Below are 25181 nucleotides of genomic sequence, written 5' to 3' on the forward strand. Positions count from 1 at the left end.
ATGCGTCGAGAAAGTATTCACGATGTCAACGTTCCAGCTGGGATGACAGAAAAGTCCCGTGGTTCGATGACAAAAGACGATGGTCTTGACCTCGCAGCTTCACGAAGCATTGATGAAGTTCAAGCTATTGAAATGCAAGAGGGCAAACATGGACAATTCCATCGATCCTTTACGCCACGACAAGTCCACGTAAGTCCCATAAACCAAAAACACTCGCAATACTAACATTCCCCTTTCAAGATCATTGCTCTCGGTTCTAATATCGGCTCGGGCGTCTTCATCGCTACTGGAAAAGCCCTCGCGACTGGCGGTCCTGGAAACATGGTGATTGCATATTTCATGGTGTGCACATGTGTCTGGGCTGTTCTACAATCGTTGTCAGAAATGACCATTGCGTTCCCTGTTTCAGGAAACTATATCGACTATGCTGATCGTTGGGTTGATCCCGCTTTGGCTTTTGGAGCAGGTTTCGCCGAGTGGCTTGGTTCGTTACCCCTGAACTTGATTTTAAGACATGTATTCTGACTATTGATAGGTTGGACTGCTATTGTTTCTGCTGAGGCTGGTTTCTTCCATATCTTGGTAGGATATTGGTCTGGAGGCTCGTTTCCTTTGGCTGCATCACGTCAGTTTCACTTATATGCCCCCCTTTTGAATCCAACTAACGAGTCTCGTAGTCAGCATCTTCATGTTCGCCTGTCTCGTCATCTTCCTCCTCCCGAACACCGTATTCGCCTGGTTTGAATATGTAACATCTCTGATCAAGATTTTCCTCTTCTTGATTATCATCACTCTCTCTTTGGCTTTAGTTCTTGGAGCTGGCCCTAATGGCTATGTTCACCACGGAGAGACGTGGACTGACCGACCAGCATTCCTGAACGGCTTCTCTGTAAGTCTTGAAGTTCAACCCTTTAACTTTACTCCTACTAACAACTTTACAGGGATTCGCCAACTGTGCACTCCTCGCTACCTGGGCCGTCGGCGACCAAGTCTTCATCGGTATCATGGGCGGTGAAGCCGAGAGCCCACGCTTTTCCCTCGCTCACGCCACCAAGCTCGTCCCCTTCCGAGTCAACTTCATCTACATGCTCAGCGTCGTTTTCATCACGATTCTCGTTCCTTCCGACGACCCCCGTCTTCTCGGTGGAGGTGGTGTTGCTGCTTCACCCTTTGTCGTTGCTGTTACGGACTCTGGAATTCCTGGCATCTCTTCGCTCCTGAACGCTGGAATGATCTGCGGTGTCCTTGCCATCGCTGCCGAGTCAGTTTATCTCTCGTCACGAGTCCTGCGAACTATGGCCCATCAGGGCCTTATTTCTACACGACTTGCACAAGTCGATGATAAGGGACGTCCCAGACTTGCTTTGATCATCACCTCTGTCGTTGCTGTCGTTCTTGGATACATTCAACTTTCTTGTGAGTGGCCCCTCATTATCCGAGGATCACGACTAACATTGCCGAAGCTGGCGGTCTTACTGTCTTGAACTGGCTGATCTCCATTACGAGCGCCTCCTTCTTCACAAACTGGATCATAATCTCTTTCACCAACTACCGATTCCACTGTGCTCTGAAGGCCCAGAACGACAAACTCTTCTCAGAGACTTATGCCTGGAGATCGAGTGCTTGGCCCATTGCACCAGCATGGTTGATGCTCATCTCCATCATGTTGCTGATCTGCTGCATCTACTCCGGAATCAAGCCTGTCGTAAGTTACCTCAACTATCCTCAATCCCTATGAATAATCATCTAACAAAGACATCACAGGGTGGCGCCGGCTTTTCTGCCTCCAACTTCTTCCAATACATGATTGGTGTCCTTGTCATCTTTGGCTTCACTGCTGGATACAAGGTCATCTTCCGAACTCCCTGGAGAGATCCTGCCACTGCCGACTGTCTCACCGGCCGACGACACTTGAGTGTTGAGGAGATCAAGCATCTTGATGAATACTATGCCAAGCCCAAGTGGAGGCGTTTCCTCACCTATGTCCAACTGTGGTAAACACCACGTCTTGAAAGTTGTATGATGGTGTCGGGGTCTTTGGATACGGATGCATTCTATAGGTTTCAGAAACTATTCACAACATAGTATTAAAGTTGTCTCGCATTAGCCTCATCTTCATATAATATTCATCTTCAGTGATGTGCGCGTCATTTGTGTATGAAAGCAGGAGACCATTCCATTATCAAAGCCACTGTGGGTAGTTCGAAAGAGCTACAGCTGTGCCACTGACTTGACTTAGGATTTCAGAAGTTTAGATCGTTCAGTGACTGGCTACAAAGAAAGATGACGAAAGGAAGACCTTTGACATCGTCCCAGGAGATAGAAGAGAATTAAACATACTGCCCGGCGATGCAAGAAGTCCAGTGATGAATCTCAGCTATACTATTTGTATTAGAATTGTAGTTTTAGATACTCATGCCCCATCCATATCTTCAGCCAGCGGATCCTCCGGCCACGGCCATGTCAAGCTGTCAATGTCCAGCGAATTAGCTATATTCAACAGCTGTTCCGCACTAAGCTCATAGTTCAGCCCCAATCCAAAGTCATCATCTGACTCGAGACTAAACGGCTCGGCATAATCAGTAACAGAGCCTGTACCACTGTCTATGTCATTCATAAAACCTTGTCGAGGCGTGTTTGGACCCTGTGTCGTAACCACAGCCCTCGAGTCATTGCTGGCGAGGAAGCCTTTGAGCAAGTCTTCTAGTTGCTTCAGTTCAGCTGCCACCATGTTGGCCACGAGATTGCCTCTCGAGTTCATCTCATCGAAGAGGCCGTAGGCGCGTTGCGTCCAGGGAGTGTGGTCTGGTAGTAGCGATGAGTCAATCGCAGCGGCCATGAGCAGTGCGATTGTTGCAGTAAAAGCGGCGTCCTGGTCAAACCGCAGGAATGTTTCTATCAGAGATTAAGTAACACGCTCAAATAATTACTGGGACCAGAGAACTGACCTAAAAGTCCTTGCTCAGAAAGACTGGAGAGGATCCTCAGAATCTGCTGAGCAGATTCGGTGCACATTTGGACCAGCCCTTTCACACTCTCCGATTGTAGCCAATGCATTAGGGCTACCTCTAAGTGACCAAGCCTGGAAAGCAGGAACGTGTAAAGAAGTGGTCTCGTAGTGAGAATGATGCACTTGTTCTGTTAAGAAGTTGACAGTTAGAGGGAGACGAACGAGCTTACTTGGTGTTGCATCAAATGGAGATGTGCTGATATTCGTGGTATGCCAGCCATACCCTCGCTTGCCTGAATCTCAAAGGACTTGTTCAACCGTTCTGTGACGGTAGCGATACTCTTGAGGACGGACTGGGTAGCACCGAGGTATCGACTGTCGAGCTTTCCTTCAAGGCCATAAACAGCTGAGATGGTTAGCAACCATGTCTCTCTCTGTAGCACAAGAAGACGCACTCTGATTTATCTTTGCAAGAACCCTGCAGAAGTCAACATGTATCTTCAGTGCCTCTAACTTTTGCGGCTGCCCTGGGAAGTCGGGAAAGCGTGCGCTTATCGTCTCGTCGGCTATACTTAGCGGAAGTCCCAGAAGCGAAATCAGCTGGCGTTCGAGAATATAGAGTGTCCAGAACATGTGTCGGCTTCTCTGTACGTAAGCTGCGTCAAGAGCATCGGATTGCATTTCGGTGTGTATACCGTGTTCTAGGCCATGACGAAGTGCGGAACAGACCTGGTTTCGTTAGTTACTATACCCATCTGAAGAGCCAGTTGCTTACCAGACGATACGCCTGTTGTATATGATCCACAGATTGCAGATATAGAGCAGCGCAGCAAAGAACCTGCATCTGCTCTATTATATCACAATCAAAGAAGTTGAAGTCGGGCATGAGCTTCATGGCTTGCATGAAGAAGTCACCGCCAGGAGGTCGCCTCGACTTGGTGGATTGAACCACGAAAGCCTTCCCAAACGCCAGGACAAGAAGGTAGTGAATAAACCACAAAGGCTCTGCACGCGCATATTCAGAAGGGTTCTCGTGGAACACACGGAAGCGTTCCAGGAAGATGTCCTCATCAAATAGGCTGTACAGCCAACCGCAGTGAAACTTGACCGAGTTGATGAGATATAGAGCAAAGTCTTTAGTTGGCAGGGCAGACATGTCGGGAACATCCTGCGCCGTAAGCTTTCTAGTCCCGTCCCATCTGAGATCGAAGACCTTTCCCTCAGTGCCGGCGAAGTGTAGGTTATGCATTGATAATGGACGGCCCTTGACACGTTCGTGGGTCATGGTCAAAACTCTCTTGTTGAAGGACCAGTTTGATGAAGTTCCCATGAAAACTGGCGATAAGTTAATCCTCTCAATTTGAGATACTGACTCCTTGGGCGAGTGGGCATGGACTTACGGATGTGTCCTGTGACGCTTGGAACAAAGTCATATGTGTGGAAGGCTAAAGGATTCGTGAGGGGAGCTTTGCCTTCACCATTGAGTCGTCGTTGATCTTGTGCCTCGGCTGTTCCATATGGTGATATTGAAGCTGACGTCTTTATCACCTGTTGTGAGATCTCGTTGCTCTCGGTGGAAAGTGGCATACAATGATCACCTGGTACTCTTAGTAGAATGTCGATGTAGGACTAACAAAGACTTACTCAAATCGGTGCTCCTTGACCGGCCAGTCGTGGCTTCAAGGAGGGAATGCTCTTCTGACTTGCTCTCCAGAGCCGCCAACCTCTCCTGTAGACGGTTGATATACCTGGAAGAGATGTGTAAGTATGACTCCGTCAACAGTTCTTGGCATTGACTTACCCTCTCGAAACGACAACTTTACGTGATTCATCATCGAATTGACATACTGACCCCCTCTTATCACATTGCTGACATGGCTGCGATCCAGAACATCTAATCTTCTGATCTCGACATCTTACACAACTAATAATCTAAAGTCAGTTGCTGAACCCATATCGTCAAGATAAGAACATACGCTTTGGGAACACGCTTCCTTGCATTATTTGGTCTGGTAGCATTAGCTCTCGTAGACGATGACATCACCCTTGGAGTTGAAGCACAAAAGAAGCACAGAAATGGTCAATTGCAATGATATTGATGTATAGACAAAACAATGGCATCCTTGTGACTCCCCATGCTTGACGGGGTAGGTTTCCGCAGAGAGAGCGGGGTAGGGATTGATAGGAGAATGGAAGTATTCTAGAACGTGTGGGTATTGCAAGACGATTGGTCTTGCGGAGTTGATCGTCTACTGTTCCTGATTGCGTTAGATAGATCGTTGATGTTGATGCAAAGTCCGACTATTGCCTGTAACATGAAAACAGTCACGAACAGATTTACTGACAAGGTGATCTGTGATTCAAGTCATTCATTGAAGCTGATGTCTAGCCTTATGGAAGCCGCATGATACAACGTTGAAAAAGATGTACGATAGGTAGTTATGCGAACTGATGTTGAAAAATAGCCTATCATGACCTTACAATGGTGGAAGCACATTTGCTTATACTTTCTTCAACCAAACCGGTATTCATGATGGACTCGTTCCCCCCTTTGGCTTCGCTGAAGGCGCCGCTCAGCAAGAAATAATTCTTTAGACCACAAGACACGAAATTACTAGGCATTGTCATGCCCATTCCTGATTCTTCCGACGAGCTGCTTTGTGGATGGACCAAGCTAACGAGCGGCTGAAGGCTGAAGCTTATGGGCTAAGTTGGTGGCTTGCAGGCTGAGCTTTTGCATGTGCGACAAACAAGATCTTTGCGGAAGAAATGGGCCTTGCTATTTGTGTTTTATTTAAGCTTGATTGAGGTCTTGAGTGGGAGGTTGGATTTGTATAAGAGGGAGCAAGACCCATGCATTGAGCCATCATACTCACCTCCGTACATCAACACCAACACCAACACCCCCGACTTACACGGCCTAATAGTCTCACTACTACACTACCACCAATGTTCGGTTTCCATCTCAGCTACCAGTGGCTTCACTACACTCGACCTTCAGGGCCTCCATCTCCAGTCCCTCGAGGTCTCGAGCGTCACTGGGTAAACACACCCCAAGGTCGAGTAGAAGTCCTCTCCAACACCCCATCAATCACCAACAAGTTCAATGGCCCTCCCATGGTCTTCTGCCACGGCGGCATGGGCTGCGCATGGGTATGGACAGAATACATGCAATATCTAGCAGCACGTGGTGTTCAATGCTATGCAGTCTCATTGCGCGGCCACGGCGAATCATGGCACCCATCGTATTTCCGCATGGTTTTTGCAACGCCTCGAAGTGCTTTGGCTTCTGATCTCGTTGCGGCTATCGAGTGGGTGCAGACGAGGGAAGAGGGTGAGGTTATGCTTGTTGGACATTCAAGTGGTGGTGGTCTGAGCCAGGGTGTTCTGAGCGATGGATTGGCTAATGTGAAAGCACTTGCTTTGCTGGGTGCAGTTCCAGGATTTGGATCGTGAGTCAAGATAAACATCTATCTCGAAGCTGTTGCCAGGATACTAACACAGTCGCAGAATGGGCGTGTATATGAATTGGTGGAAGATGGACCCATGGTTCACAATACGATTGATCTTCCATCTCTGGCACTCCAACTCACCTCTCTCCCACCCAAAGCTCACACAAAGAGCCTTCTTTGGCGACAAGTTAAGTCTCTCATCCGTCATCCCGTTCCAACGCCATATGAACCGCTATGAGAGTTACTTGTGGCCTTTCAGCATGATGTACAGCTTCGCGTCTCCATCAAACATCTTGAGTCACATCCGCAATGACGGCGCCAACGGTGAAAAGGTTCTTGTCATGGCCGGTACGCAAGATAAGCTCATGACAGGTCCCGTGACAGAGAAGACAGCGACATTTTACCGTGAGGCTGGAAATGACAAGCGAGATGGCGTAAGATTACAATTCGTTGAGGGAGCAGGGCATCATTTACAGAACGATGTTCAATGGGAAGATGGTGCAGAGAAGTTGTTTGAGTTTTATAAAGGCATTGCATGAGGGTTTTATTAAAACTGGCCGTGGGTATTGATCATATTCGGTCAGTCAACCGTTTGTTATTCTGTCTGTTACTTTAGATCGGGACCCTTCCCGTAGAGCGCTCGCAACTCCATCATGATAATCAACATCATTCGAGATTCTATGTCCCGAGTCAGCGGAAACGCTTACCATATCAAAATATCGGTTCGATATGATATAATCGGTTCAAGATCCCGAGAGATGACCGAATCAACGTCCACTCAATTCAAACCTGTCGCTCCGGTAGCGGCCTCACATAACCCGAGCTAACCTTAACCTGGACACGACAGTGAGAAAGCTCCGTTGAAACTTAACTGTGCTGAAAGGAGCAAAAAACGGGGACGGAAGACAGGGGATTCCGGGGCTAGAGTCAGGACACTCAGCGCATTTCCCTAGGCGAAGTTCCCTCTTCCTCTTCCCCTGAGGCAATTCGTATGACTCTGAATCAACAACCTCAAAATCCCCCTTTTACTGCTTAAAAAACTCTGGGTTGCGTGACGTTTATATCTCGGTGCTTCATAGACCCGAAAACCCCGGCTTCTGTGCCCCGAATCGGAAGCCTACCGACGTTCCCTATCCTCTCGGCCTTCTTCCGTCGCAGCAGGCAAAAAAAAAAAGAGCACACCCGACCTTTCAGAAGGCCTCAGGCAGTCAACCTGGCGCCTCTTCAGCGGTTGTCTTCCGTGGCAGTGGGGGTAGGCGCAGCAGCCAGTCGTAGCCTGTTAAGATCGGCACTTGCAATGGAGGGGAGAAAGGTGCCCCGCGCTCCGGAGCTGTCCGCCGAGAGCCCCTCTTCTTCGTCGGCGGGCTTCAAGACGTATTCGGCCGCTGGAACAGCATCTGCGTCGGCCGATAGGATCTCTCTCGTCTCAGGTCATTTGTCGTCTTCTTCTTATACCGCGGCTTCTCCTGCTCAAGCTTCAGTTTCTTCTCAAGCTCGTCGTCTTTCAACATCCACAGCCACCATGTCTTCTCAACCTGAACACGCTACTCTCCTCATCCCCGGACCCATTGAGTTCGATGATGAGGTCCTCAAGTCCATGGGCCACTACAGGTACGATGCGATCGATACGACTTGGATCACCTTCGCGTGATGTGATTGATAATATCTCGCTTGCTAATACTTATCACACAGTGAGAGCCACGTCGGCCCCGGCTTCGTCAACACCTTCGGCGAGACCCTCACCCTGACCCGCAAGCTGTTCCAATCGACCGATCCCTCCGCCCAGCCTTACGTTATCTCCGGTTCCGGTACCCTGGGATGGGATATTGTTGCTGCCAACCTTGTCGAGGCTGGTGAGAACGCCCTCGTTCTCAGTACTGGATACTTTGGTGATGGCTTCGCCGACTGCCTGCGCGCCTACGGCGCCAACGTCACCAAGCTCGACGGTGAAGTTGGCGGCCGACCTCAGCTCCCCGAGATCGAGAAGGCTCTTTCCGAGAAGAAGTACAAGATCCTCACAGTAACCCACGTCGACACATCGACTGGTGTCCTAAGTGAGCTCAAGAACCTTGCCGCTACTGTCCGCCGCGTCTCTCCCGAGACTCTCGTTATTGTCGATGGTGTCTGCAGTGTTGCCTGTGAGGAGATCGCTTTCGATGAGTGGGGTCTGGATGGTGTTGTTACTGCCAGTCAGAAGGCCATTGGTGTTCCCGCTGGTCTCTCCATCTCATTCTTCAGCGGCCGAGCTGTCGCCGCTGCTCTTGAGAACCGCAAGACTCCTATTCCCGCTTACTTCGCCTCCCTGAAGAACTGGACACCCATCATGAAGAACTACGAGGCCAAGAAGCCCTCTTACTTTGCTACTCCTTCTCCTCAGCTCATCCACGCCCTCCACACTGGCCTTACTCAGATCTTCACCAAGCCCCTTTCTGAGCGATTCCAGGGCCACATCGAGGTCTCGAACAAGGTCAAGAAGGCTGTTACCGATCTTGGTCTGAAGGTCGTTGCTACTAAGCCTGAGGACCAGGCTCACGCCATGACTGCTATTTACCTGCCCGATGGCATTGGCGCTGCTGATGTTCTGCCCAAGTTGGCCGCTAAGGGTGTTGTCTTTGCTGGTGGTATCCACAAGGCTATTGCTCCCAAGTATATCCGATTTGGCCATATGGGAGTCAGCGCTGTAAGTACATATGAATCTGCTCACTCCAGATAACCTGCTAACATAGTTTTAATAGCTTGACCCCAGCCGAAACCACATCGAGAAGGCTCTTAACGCTCTTAAGGATAGCTTGTTCGAGGTTGGCTACAAGGCTTAAAAAGAGAATGAATGAATATCAACATCGCTTGAAGACGACCAAAAGACGGCACATTGCCAGTTCTTGGCCGTCTATGCAAAAAGAGTTAAATAATGAAACTATGGCTGGCCATGTATGGATATCTGGATACAAACGGAGCCAACTATAGAGGGTTGGCCAGTATTGTCTTTTGTCGATAGAGCGAGCCTTGAAAAAAATATGATATTTTGATGATCAACGTGTTTAGCCATGGTTCGTTGAGTTTTATGAGCTATCAGTTTATGCCTGGTGATTGTGTCTGCTGTCATGAAGGGTGCGATATCTCTCGTGTTTATGCAGAACACCCATGTTAGATACTGTTCATGACAGCTTAGATTTTAACATGCTCGAAAAGGCAGCCCTGCATACGTTTGGCTCGTGGTCGTTATCATCAAGGCAACTTAGATTACGATCGTGATTCGGGTAGCCGCATGCGGTAATTTCAGCTCACAGCTTTCGTACGAGATTGACCAACACGCGCCGTTGTCAAACCCAGAGCGAATCATGAGATCGATCGATTAATTATGCGCCCGGGAGGCTGGGGAGTTTCGGCTGGTTCAAGTACCGCTACAGAGATCCCAGCGTCATGGGTCGGACAATCCGTTCGCTGAGTGGCCTTTTGGTATGAGAAATGCGCAGTGACAGCATCAACCGCCGTCACGGATCAAAGTAGAGATACATTGATGTGATAGTGACATGACATGACAGGCAACCCCCCATCAGGCTTCCTTCCCATTTTCAAGCCCCGCTGCTGACAAAACCTCCCTCAGTGTGAGACACCTCAGACCCGACGGATATAATAGGGATCCAATCCGTTAAGATGGAGAGAGCTCAGAGCTTGACCTGGTTGCTGGTGGTTACTGGAACTTACCTTAAGGACCTTAGTTATAGCGTAAGGTAGGTAGTGACGCAGGCAGGCTTGCGCTGCGGGGCATTTCTGTGCTCGGTACTCCACTGAAGGTACTGTATTCACAGTGCTTTTGCTCCCCTTCAACTCCACTCTCGTCCACTTCAAGCCGTCCAGACCATCTCTTCACACCTCACCTCACCTCACCGACGTCGTCCACTTTGCCTTGCCTTAGTTTGCTTTTACCAAAGCCGAACTTTGCATTTCTCCTCTTTTTCATTTTTCCCACGCGAACCCCGACAAACATTCACATCGCCATATCCCATTCCTCTCTCTCTGGCCCTCTCTCTTCTCTTATTATAGAGAGCTAGCTGCGCCACTGCTTCTTTGATCTATATCTGCCTGGGGCTGGTATTTGCTTGGATCTTCTCTCTCCCCCCGCCTCCCGTCGCCTCGTCTCGTTCGCCCACCACAACCACCACCTCCGACCGCCAACCTCTTTCTCTTACCTCGTAACGATCCTCTCTTGAACCCGAAATAACCACACGAAATGGCCGCCTCCATTGAAGAGCTGGACGTCCTCGTCCGCTCCTTCTACGAGGGGCGCGGTGAGCAGGTAGGTAGTCTTTCTGGGCGTCGGTTTTTACCAACCGTGGACCCCGCGCGTCGACATGAGTAAGGAACGATAGCTAACTCGACCTCGTTAACTGTGTAGCAAAAAGCCGCCCAAGCTGCTCTCAACCAGGTTCGTACAGAGATCAAGCTCTCGGCTCGTGCAGAGCTTTTTTACTGACTTGAGCTGCAGTTCAAAGAAGACCCCGATGCGTGGCTCATGGTCGACAAGATCCTCTCGGATGCGCAGTACCCTCAAACCAAATGTGTGTAGCCTCGGCTTTGCGCCACTTCCTATGCTGTGCTGCGTTCAAGCCGGCTCTCCTACCTTCGATCTATGCGAATGCTTGACTTGTGAATCCACTTGACTAACAAATTTTGACAGACTTGGGTCTGCAGGTTCTGGACAATGTGATCTTGACAAGATGGAAGGTCCTCCCTCGGGAGCAGTGCCAAGGTCCGTTCTCACCGCGATAACAGCTTAGCAACCAACTCTGACGATCTGTAACTCGTAGGAATCCGCAACTTCATCGTTCAGTTCATTATCCAGTGCTCGAGCACCGAAGAGTCGCTGCGCCAGCAAAAGACCTTGCTCAACAAGCTAAACCTCGTCCTCGTTTCCGTCCTCAAGCAGGAGTGGCCTCACAACTGGCCTACCTTCATCAACGAAATCATCTCGTCCTGCCACTCCAATCTATCCATCTGCGAGAATAACATGATCATTCTTCGCTTGCTCTCGGAGGAAGTTTTCGACTACTCAGCCGAGCAGATGACATCGACCAAGACACGCAACCTCAAGCAGACCATGTGCGCCGAGTTCTCGCAAATCTTCAACCTCTGCCAGGAGGTCCTCAACACGGCCACACAGCCTAGTCTGATCAAGGCGACCCTCGAGACCCTTCTGCGATTCTGCAACTGGATCCCCTTGGGATACATCTTCGAGACACCGCTTATCGAGACCCTGCGAACCCGTTTCCTCTCGACACCCGAGTTCCGTAACGTCACTATGCAGTGCCTTACTGAGATTGGTGGCCTTCAGACTGGCGGCCCCGGCCAGCCCAACTCTTACGACGAGCAGCTTGTTAAGATGTTCACCGAGACCTTGACTACCATTGCTAACATCATTCCCGTCTCTCTTGATCTCAAGAGCACATATCCAAGCAGCAACTCTAGGGATCAGGAGTTCATACAAAACCTGGCTCTCTTCCTTTGCAACTTCTTCGGAATGCACTTGAATGTAGGTTTTATGCTGTGTTTGATATTCGGACGAATCTAACATAACTGTCATAGCTTATCGAGAAACTCCCCAACCGCGATTTCCTCATTCATGGTCACTACTATCTTATTAGGATATCACAGATCGATGATCGAGAAATTTTCAAGATTTGCCTCGACTATTGGCTCAAGCTCGTCCAGGAGCTTTACGAGGAAATGCAACAGCTTCCCATGACCGACCTCAACCCTCTCATGGCAGTTGGCGCAGGAATGTCTGGAAGCGGCGCCCCGAACCCTACGATGCTCAACAACTACCCTCTTCGAAAGCACAAATACAACGAGGTCCTCTCGAACCTTCGAGTCGTTATGATCGAGAAGATGGTCCGTCCTGAGGAAGTCTTGATTGTTGAGAACGATGAGGGTGAAATTGTCCGAGAGTTCGTCAAGGAGAGTGACACAGTACAACTTTACAAGACGATTCGAGAGTGCCTGGTCTACCTGACACATTTGGACGTGGTCGACACAGAAAACATTATGACCGAGAAGCTCGCTCGACAAGTCGACGGAAGCGAGTGGTCCTGGCACAACTGCAACGTTCTTTGCTGGGCCATCGGCTCGATTTCTTTAGCGATGAACGAGGAGACCGAGAAGAGGTTCCTTGTTACTGTCATTAAGGACCTCCTCGGTCTTACTGAGATGAAGCGAGGCAAGGACAACAAGGCGGTCGTCGCCAGTAACATTATGTACATTGTTGGACAGTACCCCCGCTTCCTCAAGGCTCATTGGAAGTTCCTCAAGACAGTTGTCAATAAGCTGTTCGAGTTTATGCACGAGTCGCATGAGGGTATGTGAAAACAGCTTGAGCTGACTGTGAAAATGCTAATCAACATTGGTTTAGGTGTCCAGGACATGGCTTGCGATACGTTCATTAAGATCGCCCGCCAGTGTCGGCGTCATTTTGTCGCCCTGCAACCCAGCGAGCAGGAGCCTTTCATTGAGGAGATTGTTCGAAACATGGGCAAGATCACATGCGACTTGACACCTCAACAAGTACACACCTTCTACGAAGCCTGCGGTTACATGGTTGCCGCTCAGGGCAACAAGCACCAGCAGGAGAGACTCCTTGCCGACCTGATGGCCATTCCCAACGCAGCCTGGGACGAGATCATCAAGCAGGCAACAGTAAACCCAACTATCCTTCAAGATGCCGAGACTATCAAGGTCATTGGAAACATCATGAAGACGAATGTATCTGCTTGCTCATCTGTTGGATCCTATTTCTATCCCCAGATTGGCCGCATCTACCATGACATGCTTCAGATGTACAACGCCACGAGTACACTGATCTCTGAGGCTGTGGCTCGCGATGGCGAACTCGCTACCAAGATGCCCAAGGTCCGGGGTCTTCGAACCATCAAGAAGGAGATCCTCAAGCTCATTGAGGTGTATGTTGACAAGGCAGAGGATCTTCAGGCTGTCCGTGCCCAGATGGTTCCTCCCCTGCTAGAATCTGTTCTTGTCGACTACAATCGCAACGTCCCTGGCGCCCGAGATGCCGAGGTGCTCAAGGCTTGCTCTACTATTATCACCAAGCTTTCGGTCAGTATTTCCTTGATCATATTTGCAGAATTTTATACTAACGAGTAACAGGCTTTGATGGAGGACCAGGTTCCTACTATCATGCAGAATGTTTTTGAGTGCACTCTGGAGATGATCAACAAGGACTTTTCTGAGTTCCCGGAACACCGAGTCGAGTTCTTCAACCTCCTCCGAGCCATCAACTTGCACTGCTTCCCCGCCCTACTCAAGCTCGACAACAACCAGTTCAAGTTTGTTATCGACTCATGCTCATGGGCTTTCAAGCACGACAACCGAGATGTCGAGGCAGCTGGTCTTAACATGGCTCTGGAGCTGATCAACAACATTGCTGAGAAGACTGATGTGCAGACCGCCAACGCTTTCTTCCAGCGATTCTTTATCACCATCCTCCAGGACGTGTTCTTCGTTGTGACCGATAACGATCACAAGGCCGGTTTCAAGACACAATCCATGTTGTTGATGAAGCTCTTTTACTATATCAACCCCGCCGATGGATCTCAGCCTAAGATCCAGGGTCCTATCTACAGCCCTGATCAGGCTCAAGCTGGAACCGACAACCGAGAGTTTGTTGCCAACTTCGTAGCTAACCTCTTACAAAACGCCTTCCGCAACCTGCAAGCGTACGTATCAGCTCTTCCTTTCATGTCACTAAGCTAATCTTGAGATAGGAACCAAATCACAAGCTTCGTCGAAGGCCTGTTCACGCTTAACACGCAGTACGACAAATTCCGACTCAACCTCCGTGATTTCCTTGTTTCCCTCAAGGAATTTGCTGGCGATAACGCTGAGCTCTTCGTTGTCGAAAAGGAGCAACAGGAGCAGGACGCCAAGACAGCTGATATGGAACGACGACAGAAGGTTGGCGGTCTTCTCAAGCCCTCTGAGCTGGAAGATGAGGAGCTATGACTCAACGAAGAACTTCGGACTGAATTTGCGCCCCATGCCGCCGATGAAGCGGGAACGACGGATGCGGCTGGTGATGGTTGGGAATTCTACGGTCTCTGAGAGTTTGCACTCAAGCTGCAACCCAGCGGCCCACCTCTCCATCTCATGCATGTCTTGACATCTCGCCCACGCCCAATTTCCTTCCTGTTATGATACCATATTCCTTCCATAGAAGAGTGGCCATCCGCCTTGCCCGACGGCGCAAAAGAGAAAAAAGAAAGCCCAGTCTGGATCCGCCCTACCCTTGGAAGTCTCAAGGGAGGAACTTCGAAAGAAAAACAAACAAACAGAGAGTGTGAGAAAGATCAAGGAGCCCTGGTTGAAGTTTTCGCTGCTGTCGGTTGTTTGACTTTTGATTTGACGACGTTAACGCTCGAGCTATTACCATTCCGCCTTTTTATGAATAAATCAAACAGAATTGACATGCAAAAGATTCAGAGTATTGTATGTATTGTGTTCGCAGGAAGGGGAAACAGGCTGGGCTCATGTAGATATCGTTATAGCTTACACTATGGATAATCGTACAGAGAAGATGAGATGGCATTCATCAGTTGAGTGTGTGCTCTTGTCCGTGGAATGGAATGAGATGTTCACTGGCGTTTGATGTAGGTATCACAGATGGAAGTAAGTGTTTGTGAAGTGATTTAACTTGTATTGAAAGACCAAGGTCATGGTTCCTTAAAATGGTATCTTTTCCTGCCACCAAAAGCACCCCTCTAAGTTTATGATATTCTAGCCCAGGCTTAAGCTACCTAGGCCAGCTTAGCCTTGGTCGGTATTTGACAGCACTGTCGAAGGATTTCGTGAAGAATCACGTCCTTGAATGTTCAGATGTTGACGTCTGGCTGATGGGACTCTCTGGGCGGTGGTACAAAGGGCTGTGACCTAAGATGGGCGGCATCTTTGTTGCTTTTTGTTCGAATGCTGTGTTTCACGGGCTTGCATACAGCATTTCTCCTGTGAAAGCATCTCGATGCCTTCGTTCTGAACGTCATCGGTACAGGATTAAAGTCATGTCCTCTGCCAACCTTGTCATCCTTGATCCCTTTCCAACTCCTCAAGGGGCCATCGCAAAGCATCCTTCCAGTAGCTTCCAAGATGATCCGTAATCAAACGTATCAGAAACGCGCCTGAATCGCCAAACAACCAGACATGTCGACATCGGTGGAGCAGAACACCATAATAAGCCAAGACGAGCAATGCTTCGGGGCGATGCTTCCGAACTAGCTCTACGTAGTTATCGTCCAACACAACTGGAAATGCCGAGGCAGCTTGTACGTTTATACTCCTGGGCAGATTCCTGTGAACATTGAAAGCCCACTGTAATGTACGAGCGGCTGTACTGCTGGCTTCTACAGCTGATGGACTCAGATCAGAGTTTTCGATGAGAGTTATGAGAGGGGCACACTCATCGCCCTTATCACCGAGCTCTGCTGCGTTTTTTACCCCTAGAAAGAATGGCGCTAGAGGAGACCTGATAAGAGTTTGGTAGCCTGGCGATGAACTCGATTTTACGCCGCGATGAAGGCATACAGAGTCACAGAACCGCTCTATAAAGACGTGAAATGTGGCTCGATACTGTGTGAGTGTGTCGTAAAGCATATGTAAGCTCAGCAAAGACGAGAGGAGGAAACGAGGAACGAAGCGAGACTCGTAACTGGCAGGGTCTTGGCTGTCTCTGTTAAAGTGTGTAAGAGCTCGAGTCTGCAACTCGGTGGCGATACGTCTCCAAGAAGCTGCGCTTTCAGCTGAACTCTCGACAAGAGTCATGGCAAGGTGATCTGCTGATATAGCAAGTAGCTGGTCCAGAGCGTACGGCGCTTCTGATGACCAGTCGAGGGCGAGGTCTATGATGATGTCGACGTTGTCAACATCGAATAGTAGAGATTTGCGGAAGTGATGTAATAGTATGAGGTGCTTGTTAGTAAAGGATGGCGTAGGAAGAGCGTCTGATAGTGACGTTGATAAAGGCGACTCAGACAAGTCTGCAGCAGCGAAGGATTCTGTGAAAGATGGCAGCGAAGTCGAATGCGGGCCTTCATCAACATTCGACGAGAAGCCAGAGTTGTTAGAGTTTGGTGCAAGATATGACGGAGGCGGTATTGAAGAAGGCCTGTAAGAGGCTGCAGTGCTCGAGATGCTCTCGGCAGGACTCTCAACCTGGCTGGTACTCAGAGGCTCGTTGAAAGAAGACACAGGCTGCTCTGGCGGAGTTGGTGCAGCGGCTGGAGTGGGCTGAGCAGGAAATGAACATGTCCTCTCACTGACGACGCAGTTACTACAGGCAGGACGATTCTCATCGCACTTGATATGTCGTCTCTTGCACTCCCAACAGCCGTTCCGGGACTTGCGATGTGCCCGGCGGAGCTTGGCAGTAGCGGCGCCGGACCCGGACCCGGACCCGGACCCGGAACCGGAGGTTCTCGGAGGCATCGGAAGAAGAGAGGAAGCACGGGGAGTGAGAGTGATCAGGGGGCGAAAGAATTGCTCTCGATCAGCAGGCACAAGTCATGGTATGGCGTTCTGTCCTGGCTAGTCCTGGTATGTTTTTGCTCTAATTGGAGCGTGCGTCCTGATTGGCTGGCAGCTTTAGTTTCCGGGACTCCAATCGTATTCCTCGTCGTATTACTTCAGTGGAGGAGCGTTTGATTTTGTTGTGGCTTCAGTGGTGATCATCAATGGACGTGTTGTTGACAAAGCGGAGTGTTGACGTTGGAATGATTCCGAAACCATCAATGACTTTAGTCATGCAAGTGGACAGAAAGCCCAAGTAGTGAGTAAGGTCTAGCTAAGCATGATCCATCTAGAGAACCAGACATGACCAATTTATCAAGAGCACTGAATGTCATCTTTAGTGGTTTAAACTCCAAAACTGGCGATAATTAATTAAACATTCGCTTTCGGTACCAAGCGCTGCGCTCTGTCCATCTCAAAATAGAAGCTCGTTCCCTCTATCAGCCTTACAGTAATACACTAGAAGGGTTACAAGGAGGCCACGTTACGTGGACTATTGCGTAGGTAACTGGCGATTTGAATAGACTTAAACCGCTTTAGAAATGTTTTAACCTCATATTTCCGCTCCTCCAATCGGTATCTTGCCTTTTTGGTGGTGATGCCAAGGCAGCATATGCCGGAATGCCGCTGACACCATCACAACACCAGGAACGAAGACATCATATATTGTCCCCAAAAGAGACGTACAAGAATGGCCTTGGCCTCTCTTACAAAAGAGAACATCTAAATCTCATTCAGGTTTGTCCTTTGTTGCCAGAGAGCCCCGTAGGAAACATACAAGAGCCATCTACAAAAGAATTGCAATACGCGTTCATCGGATCCCTTGAATTTTCGTATTCATCCCCCAAATCCTATACGCGTATAGTCCCTTGCTCTCACAGCCAAGCCACGCAATGTCCACGTCGTCCTCACACAAATCACTCCCATTCTGCCTTACCCTCAGGTACACCAAACCCAAAACATGTCTCAAGTTAACCAAACAACGGGGTATATTCCTATCTCGTCTCACTAACTAAAGTGCCTTAGTCATCGAAGCCCGCAAACTCATCCTCCTGGTCCTTCTTAGCCGCTGCAGCTTCGGCAGCAGCCTTTTCGCGGTTCTGTCTCCTGACTTCGGCGATGAGTTCGTTAAGCTCCATCTGCTTAACCTTCTCTTCATCCGTCATCTTGGATGTAGCCTCAGCCTCACGGCGCTTACGTCGCTTCTCCCTGCGCTCTACTCTCTCATCCTCCTTTTCGAGCTTAGCGCTCCATGCCTCGTTGTTCTTTCGCTTTCGCTTTGTCTCGTCGCTCTTGTCCTTCTTCTCGCCAGACTTTTCCTCTTCGAGAGCTGCTTTTCGTGCTTGCTCGCGTGTCTTCTCCTTGTATGCGTAATTGTCCCAGTCGATTTCGAGACCACACATCTTGTCGCCCTTCCAGCTCTTGAGCTCAGGCATCCTGGGCATGCGAAGCAGTCCCCATGCATTACCGAGATCAGCCCAGTCGAGATCGGCTGCGCGGAAGATGGACGTTGCTTGATGAGCGCCGTAGCTTCGAGCCCAACTCACGAATCCTTTCTGAGCCTTGTCGAAAAGTGCTCTATCTGTCAACACCAGATCTCTCATCTTCTTTGTAGCAGCCACAGCATCCTCCTCTGATGTGAAAACAGTTGGCTTTTCAAGCTTTGAAATCGGCGTCTTGCGAATCTCCAAAAATTGCACGTAGTCCTCCTCTCGTCCAGGATGCAACATGACCACCGCCAAACCTTTCCGGCCTGCACGGCCAGCTCTGCCACTGCGGTGAATAAACGCCTTGGGATCTGAAGGAGCATCGATCTGAACCACCAAGTCAACTTGAGGAATATCTAATCCACGAGCTGCCAGATCGGTTGTAAGTAGTATTGTAGGGGCAACGGAGTTCAAAAAGCGATTAAAGTTCTTCTCCCGTACTTTGGCTGGATGCTTTCCATGTAGAGGTACCAGTGCAAAGCCGTCTGGTAGGATCGCAGGCAGAACGTGCTGGAAGTAATCGACGGCAGCGCATGTTGACAAGAAAACAATGCTCCGTTGGGGTTTAATAGGTAGTTGTCGAAGAAGCTCTGCCAGAGCAGGAAGTTTTTGGCTTGCAGGCTTGACCATATATGCCATCTGGAGACTGGCAGGTGTTTTCCTGTCTTCAAGAATCCCACCATCCTTCATCTTGACCTTGACCTCGATCTTGACGGGATTTCGTAAACCAACTCGGATAATCTCTCCGACGGCCTCACTGACACTGGCGCTGAAAAGACCCGTTCTTCTTTGTTTTGGAAGATGTGATAGAATTTTCTGCAGATCAGGCTTAAAGCCAAGATCAAGAAGTCGGTCGGCCTCATCGAGAACGAGAACCTCAAAAGATGATTGAGGGCAGTGGACGTGAGGTGAAGATAAGAGTTCGACAAGTCGGCCGGGTGATGAGATAAGAACATTTGGGCTATATCGAAGGAAGAAACTCAGATCTTGCGCGGTAGTTGTGGTGCCTCCGACGAGCAGCTGGGGGACGATGGCGGGTACAGTGGTAGAAGGTCGTTTTTCGTCGCCTTTGAGGTGTGGGAGTATTTCAGCCGAGGCTTCGTGGAACTGTAACAAGTTGACGAGAACAGTGTGAATCTGAGCAGCCAATTCGCGAGTAGGAGAGACGATTATCGCAGCAACATGGTGCTTCTTCGTGGGTTCGCTAAGTCGCAAAAGTTTTTGTACAAGAGGGATGAGAAAGGCCAGGGTCTTTCCGCTGCCAGTGACAGCCTACAAACAAGTTAGAAGGCCAATCGCATACTCAACAGCAGCAGTATCATACCTCAACCACAACATCTTTGTTTCCGAGGAAATGCGGTAGTGTTGCAGCTTGGACGGGCGTCATTTGGCTGAAGCCCATGGTTGCGACAGCATCGCGAATCCATTCTGCAAGAGGGGGATTAAGGGCATCCCAAGCTCTTGGGCTTCTCTTCTTCACCTTTTCTGAAGCCATTTTAAAACGAGACCGAGTCTTGTAATTTTATAAGAATTATTATTACGGTCTGTCTTTACAGATCCAAAGCGCATAGAGGGGCCTTCTTTGGCATCTTTTGCGCGAAACATTTCTTGAAATTTTTATCTTATCACCACGTGCCGCCTGTGGCGCAGTCGCATGCGACATGTGGCTAAAGTAGCATTCTGTCCTGTCATGGCACGTGCTCACTCGGATATGATGTCTTGTCGTCCATATGAATGACGTGGGACTTGACGGTCCCTGATGAAAGATTCAATTTGGCTCAAATGTGGCAGCTGACATGCCATTTTGTTGGTAGTCGTAGGCAGATATCGCACAAGAAGCAGTCAGGCCAGTTGCGGAAGAGCCGGAGACTTGTGAGTGCCAGGATTGACATATAATCTTGTTTTTTTAATTTTATATGGTCCTTCACAAGCCATCAGACTCTGCTGTAATACGAATATTTTAGCAAAATTTACTTGATAACATCTCCAAGACCGAGGTGTTTTGTTTCAACAGACCCTCTTGCAGATCATCACATGCTAGAGTAAAGACATCTAGTTATGGAAAAAGGCGGTGTCTTCCAGGTTGTGTGGGTTGAACTGAACTGGACTGAACTGAACTGAACTGAGATCAACGCCACAGATCGGTACGTATCTGGAGAGTTCCGGCTCTGGCCCCAGACGAAAAATCTCCAACCGTTGCAGCCAAAGCCAACACACGCCAAACTTGATCAAGAACCAGCGACACAACGAACGAACGATCCTGAAGAAAAGCCTCGTTTAGGTCTTAGCAAGTATCCTCTTTTTCTCATTTCCAGTGTCACGCGACTCTCTATTTTCTTCTGTTCTCTCCTTGTCTCAGCGGCCTAGTCACGCCCGTCGAGTTAACCCCCCCAATTGGCGAATCCATCACTCGGCCCAGTCTCTCACAAGCCTGTACTTCTAAGACCTGTACTGTACTGTAGGTAGTCTGTACCACATGTGTGCGTGCCCCGGTCACGGCCACGGTCATCAATACCTTATATCTCCGAACCCATCATGCGGCGGGGGATCCAACCTCCGTTGCACCCTTGTTAATCAATCTGGATTCAATAAACACTCTCGACTCTCACCACTCTCACAAGTCTCGGCCAAAACGTAGCCCGAGTCCCCCGAAACGGAATTCGAGTCAGAGCCTGAGCCCGAGTCAGGGTTACGGCCAGAACCAGAACCAGCAGCTACACCATCACCATCACCATCACCATCACCACCACCAGCAGAATCTTGGTCTTGAACATAACGGCCAAGGTCTACGCCACATCTATCTACGACATAGCCACGACCACGACGACCACGAGCAACATCTTCTAGATCTGGGGAAAAAGCAACACAATATTCCCACTAACGGATCCTCTCACTACGACACCCCCAACACCTTCACAATTTCATCTCCGTCAGAACCCATCACGACGGTGCGCTCATCGCGCCGTGATAAACATCTCCACTCTACAATACCCAATACCTTCTGGCCCTCCGGCTTCAACGCTCTCAGTCGCATCGTAGTCGGCGCCGTCCGCTGTTCCGCCCTCCCACCATTCTCCTTCACCATGTCCTTCCGATCCAAAATCCCGGAGACGCCCCGCGTCATCTCGCCGAGTCCCACCCCATCCGAGCGTGACGCTGCCGATTACATGGGCCCCGTTACACGCTCGGCTGCCCGGAGACGGACACCCACCCCGCAGCCCCTCGAGGAGGAGCCCGATGAGGATCTACCCGAGCCCCCCGAGTTTCGACGCGCCCGAACACGCAGCCGCTCGCCGATCGATACACAGGCCGTGACGCGCTTGACGAGACGCACGAGCACCGCTGCTAAGGCGGGCAAGATGTCCAAGGATGCTATTACAGAAGAGCAGACGACGACGACGTCTAATGGGGCGCTCAGCAGCAACGGCAACGGAAAGTCCACGACTTCAAATGGCCACCTTGCGCCGCCGCAGCCTTCAACACCGGTGGGATGGTCCTGGCGTGACTTTAGTCGAAGTCCCAGTCCCTTGGGCCTTATCCCCATCCACCGACACTGGAGAACATTTGTACACAAGCACGAGGTACCCCGCAAGGTCCTCCACGTGTCGATTGGTTTCTTCGTTATCTGGCTCTACGTGACAGGAACTCAGACTACATCAGTCACACCATGGCTCATGTCAGCGCTCATCCCAATCGCCGCAACTGACTGGCTCCGGCACCGATATGCGTCCGTCAACCGCCTCTATGTCAAGGTCCTTGGTGCTTTGATGCGCGAGAGCGAGTACTCCGGCTGGAATGGTGTGATCTTCTACCTCCTCGGTGCCTGGATCGTTCTCTATGGCTTCCCCAAGGATGTTGGTATCATGAGCGTTCTCCTGCTCAGCTGGTGCGACACCGCTGCCAGCACCTTCGGTCGACTTTGGGGCCGATATACCCCCCGTCTTCGCAGGGGCAAGTCTCTTGCTGGTTCGACTGCGGCCTTCCTCGTTGGCGTTGGCACATCGTACTTCTTCTACGGCTGGCTCGTCCCTACAGTTGGTCCATTCCCCGGTGACGAGAACTTTCTCTTCAAGGGCGTTCTCTCGCTGCCCAAGACCATCTGCGAGGCTGTTGGTGTTTCCAAGGAGCACACAACCATTTCTGGAGCCCTCGCTCTCGGTGTCATGAGCGTGTGGTCCGGCTTTGTCGCTTCTGCTAGCGAAGTAGTCGACATTTTCGGTTGGGATGACAACCTGACTATTCCAGTGCTCAGTGGTCTTGGTATTTGGGGCTTCCTCAAGATCTTCTCCTAGACGATGCACATTTCAGGATGGGAGCGGCATTTTATGAGCATAAAAAGCTGCTATTGTCACCAGATCACGGCGCATATGAGACATTGAGCAATCGCATATATGCAATGCATTAGTCTGACATTGTGCATGCATTGGGGGTTGATGTGTATACCCTACTCTCCCCTCGTTTCCCCGTCTTTTTTGTTTCTTTTACTCCTTCTCCTTTGTCAAAGCATTTGTCTTATGAAAATGGGTTTGCTGGAGATTGAGTTTTTACATATGTTCTCGGCGTCGAGGGCTTTGTTCTTAGTTTGTACTTTATTCAGCTAGGCTTGCGAGATGGGAACGGCGTGCGGAAGAGGAGGAAGAACATGAAACCCCCTTACCAAAAATCAACAAAACGGTTCTCCGGTTTGGGTACCTGGCTGCGAACCTTGTTTTTAGGTGCCATGCGGTGTTACATCGGGATGATATATATCTATTCCTGACCCACGGTGGAACATTTGGAATGGAAAATGGAACGCGACAGCATGATACGGTGAGATATCTTAGGGGCTATGTAGACAGAACGAGACCACAGAGGTATCTAGATAACGAGACGAAATGCGTCTCCTTTTTTTACTTTTCACATACTTTTCATGATACTTTGCAAGAAATTGACTGGTTGCGCCACTTTTGACGTCTGTTGTACGAACGCCGTACAGCATTCGTATTGCTCACCTCCTGCTCAACGGCTTGGATGATACATCCGTGCCACGAGGTATCTGAGCTGGGAATTCCGGTGATAGTCATCAGTCGGGCTGCAGAATGTTACACGACCTCGGAGGCTCACTGTGTTGAACAGACTATCGGATGTCATTCAACCGGGGTTAAATCAGTTGTACAGATTTGTTTGAGCGTTCCATTTTTGGCAGATTAGCGGAATTAGCATAGACATGGAGGCTTTTGTCTCTCGGTTAGTTATGTCCGGTCGTTGAAGGCGGACTTACACGACAGTGTCCATGACGGCGGGATGAGTCGCTCAGCTCAGAGGCGACTTCTGCTGACCCAGTGAAAGGCCCTCTACGTCATGTTAGCGAATCAAAAGTGAGATATTCTGAGATATTTCCTGACAGAACTCCTTCTGCATTGGGTAAATAGCTTGGTATGTGTAAATGGCTGTTGTAGTTGCGAGATAGATTGGCTAATTGGATATCAATCGTTCCGTCGGCAAAGCCTCAAGTCCAGCGCACACCATTCACACCATCTTTGCAGAAAAGAAAAAAAATCTATCTACTTTGCATCTCTGTTTAAGCTTGTCGTCCTATTAGACGGTGCCCCATCATCGAACCCCCCTGCACGAAGTTGCATCTTCCCCTCCGTGTGCCTGGGCCACGCCTTGCCGCACGCAACGGCGCTGAGTTGTCCGTGCGTGATGGAGGGTATCATGGCAGGGGAGGCGTGTAGATGATAAGTACGTACTATTTGTAGAATTCCGAGATATGTACGCTTGGATAGTCATGTTGCAGTCAGGATTGTCCCTTCACACAACTTGTTCGTCTTTCACCGAATAGTTTAGGACACGGAACGAACCAAAGTTCCGAGTCAAGTCCTGATGGCTTTGTGAGTGGGCAAGCGGATGCGCTGTTGGAGGACGACACCCGCCTTGTCATGCAATGCAAATGCAATGCACTGCAAAACAAAGGCACCTGGCTTCTTGTGGAGAAACAAGTCAGTCATCTTTCATCTCTTTCCAATCTCAACGAATCTCGCGTCAGTATTCAGTTCCAGTCATCATCCACCGGTTCATCTCGCTTCCATGGCCTCAAATCGATCAATGTGAGGCGGGCAGATCAGTCGACTCCATGATCTCCAGGAGACTGAATGATTGAAGCACAGCAGCTTGAACTAATCTGACGCACAGCTCGCAACGCAGGGCTCGCAAGTCATGCCACCTGGGTGATAGGCCCTCAGATTTCGTGGTAGGACTTGCCCTTCAAGACGTACCAAGACACGATCATCGCAAGTGATGCGCAACTAACAAGATCGCGAGATAGATGAGCCAGGATGGTGCTCGTTTGGTGCCGACGCTGATCGGACGTCGCTCAAGGACATCCCAGGTCCGGGGACGCAGTAACAGTGAGACAAGAGAGAAAGTTACAACAAATTTCGAACGAAGCAACTATCCGTATCGGATGTGCATGAACCGTGACAGCTCTTGAGAGAGTTAAGTGACGACTTCAGTCTCTGAGTGACGGGTAGCGACAGGAACCGTTGAAGACGTGTCACAGTGGCTCATGATAGCGACGTCAAAGGGGCGCCGTTGTCGCAGACTCCAGAACTGTCACCATACAGCAGAGCTGCAGCCCAGAATCTGCACATAACCGGGGCAACGTCCCCATTCGTAGCCGTCGGTTGACAGTCCGGGTTTGCCAGGGACCTCCTACAACGAGCGTCGGTCCGGCTTTGCAGCATA

General features: G+C 49.8%; 8 protein-coding genes across 8 annotated transcripts; 5 read left to right on the top strand and 3 right to left on the bottom strand.

Moving 5' to 3' along the window:
- Positions 1 to 1998, top strand: FSUBG_723 (amino acid transport GAP1; the record flags this gene model as incomplete). Its single annotated transcript, XM_036685513.1, has 7 exons — positions 1 to 189; positions 241 to 484; positions 536 to 625; positions 678 to 889; positions 942 to 1416; positions 1464 to 1705; positions 1765 to 1998. The coding sequence occupies 7 exons, from the start codon at positions 1 to 3 to the stop codon at positions 1996 to 1998; spliced, it is 1686 nt and encodes a 561-aa protein (XP_036543739.1).
- Positions 1999 to 2413: 415 nt separating this feature from the next.
- Positions 2414 to 4951, bottom strand: FSUBG_724 (positive activator of transcription; the record flags this gene model as incomplete). The annotated part of the gene is made up of 9 exons (XM_036685524.1): positions 2414 to 2895; positions 2949 to 3138; positions 3181 to 3356; positions 3406 to 3679; positions 3726 to 4285; positions 4351 to 4548; positions 4595 to 4698; positions 4752 to 4767; positions 4927 to 4951. 9 exons carry the CDS (start codon positions 4949 to 4951, stop codon positions 2414 to 2416), a joined length of 2025 nt encoding a protein of 674 aa, XP_036543740.1.
- Positions 4952 to 5899: 948 nt separating this feature from the next.
- Positions 5900 to 6941, top strand: FSUBG_725 (Arylesterase; the record flags this gene model as incomplete). The annotated part of the gene is made up of 2 exons (XM_036685535.1): positions 5900 to 6402; positions 6461 to 6941. The coding sequence occupies 2 exons, from the start codon at positions 5900 to 5902 to the stop codon at positions 6939 to 6941; spliced, it is 984 nt and encodes a 327-aa protein (XP_036543741.1).
- Positions 6942 to 7699: 758 nt separating this feature from the next.
- FSUBG_726 (alanine-glyoxylate transaminase (R)-3-amino-2-methylpropionate-pyruvate transaminase) lies at positions 7700 to 9218 on the top strand (the record flags this gene model as incomplete). The annotated part of the gene is made up of 3 exons (XM_036685546.1): positions 7700 to 8013; positions 8095 to 9082; positions 9138 to 9218. 3 exons carry the CDS (start codon positions 7700 to 7702, stop codon positions 9216 to 9218), a joined length of 1383 nt encoding a protein of 460 aa, XP_036543742.1.
- A 1415-nt stretch (positions 9219 to 10633) lies between these two features.
- Positions 10634 to 14415, top strand: FSUBG_727 (nuclear export factor CRM1; the record flags this gene model as incomplete). The annotated part of the gene is made up of 9 exons (XM_036685557.1): positions 10634 to 10699; positions 10799 to 10828; positions 10889 to 10961; positions 11081 to 11152; positions 11211 to 11932; positions 11986 to 12754; positions 12809 to 13509; positions 13561 to 14129; positions 14178 to 14415. The coding sequence occupies 9 exons, from the start codon at positions 10634 to 10636 to the stop codon at positions 14413 to 14415; spliced, it is 3240 nt and encodes a 1079-aa protein (XP_036543743.1).
- A 1071-nt stretch (positions 14416 to 15486) lies between these two features.
- Positions 15487 to 16887, bottom strand: FSUBG_728 (sterol uptake control 2; the record flags this gene model as incomplete). The annotated part of the gene is made up of 1 exon (XM_036685568.1): positions 15487 to 16887. The coding sequence occupies one exon, from the start codon at positions 16885 to 16887 to the stop codon at positions 15487 to 15489; it is 1401 nt and encodes a 466-aa protein (XP_036543744.1).
- A 1103-nt stretch (positions 16888 to 17990) lies between these two features.
- FSUBG_729 (ATP-dependent rRNA helicase SPB4) lies at positions 17991 to 19950 on the bottom strand (the record flags this gene model as incomplete). Its single annotated transcript, XM_036685579.1, has 2 exons — positions 17991 to 19727; positions 19780 to 19950. 2 exons carry the CDS (start codon positions 19948 to 19950, stop codon positions 17991 to 17993), a joined length of 1908 nt encoding a protein of 635 aa, XP_036543745.1.
- A 1588-nt stretch (positions 19951 to 21538) lies between these two features.
- FSUBG_730 (phosphatidate cytidylyltransferase) lies at positions 21539 to 22747 on the top strand (the record flags this gene model as incomplete). Its single annotated transcript, XM_036685591.1, has 1 exon — positions 21539 to 22747. The coding sequence occupies one exon, from the start codon at positions 21539 to 21541 to the stop codon at positions 22745 to 22747; it is 1209 nt and encodes a 402-aa protein (XP_036543746.1).
- Between the last annotated feature and the right edge of the window lie 2434 nt (positions 22748 to 25181).

The sequence above is a fragment of the Fusarium subglutinans genome (genome assembly GCF_013396075.1).
Source record: "Fusarium subglutinans strain NRRL 66333 chromosome Unknown NRRL66333_c0000003, whole genome shotgun sequence".
NCBI classification, from domain to species: domain Eukaryota; kingdom Fungi; phylum Ascomycota; class Sordariomycetes; order Hypocreales; family Nectriaceae; genus Fusarium; species Fusarium subglutinans.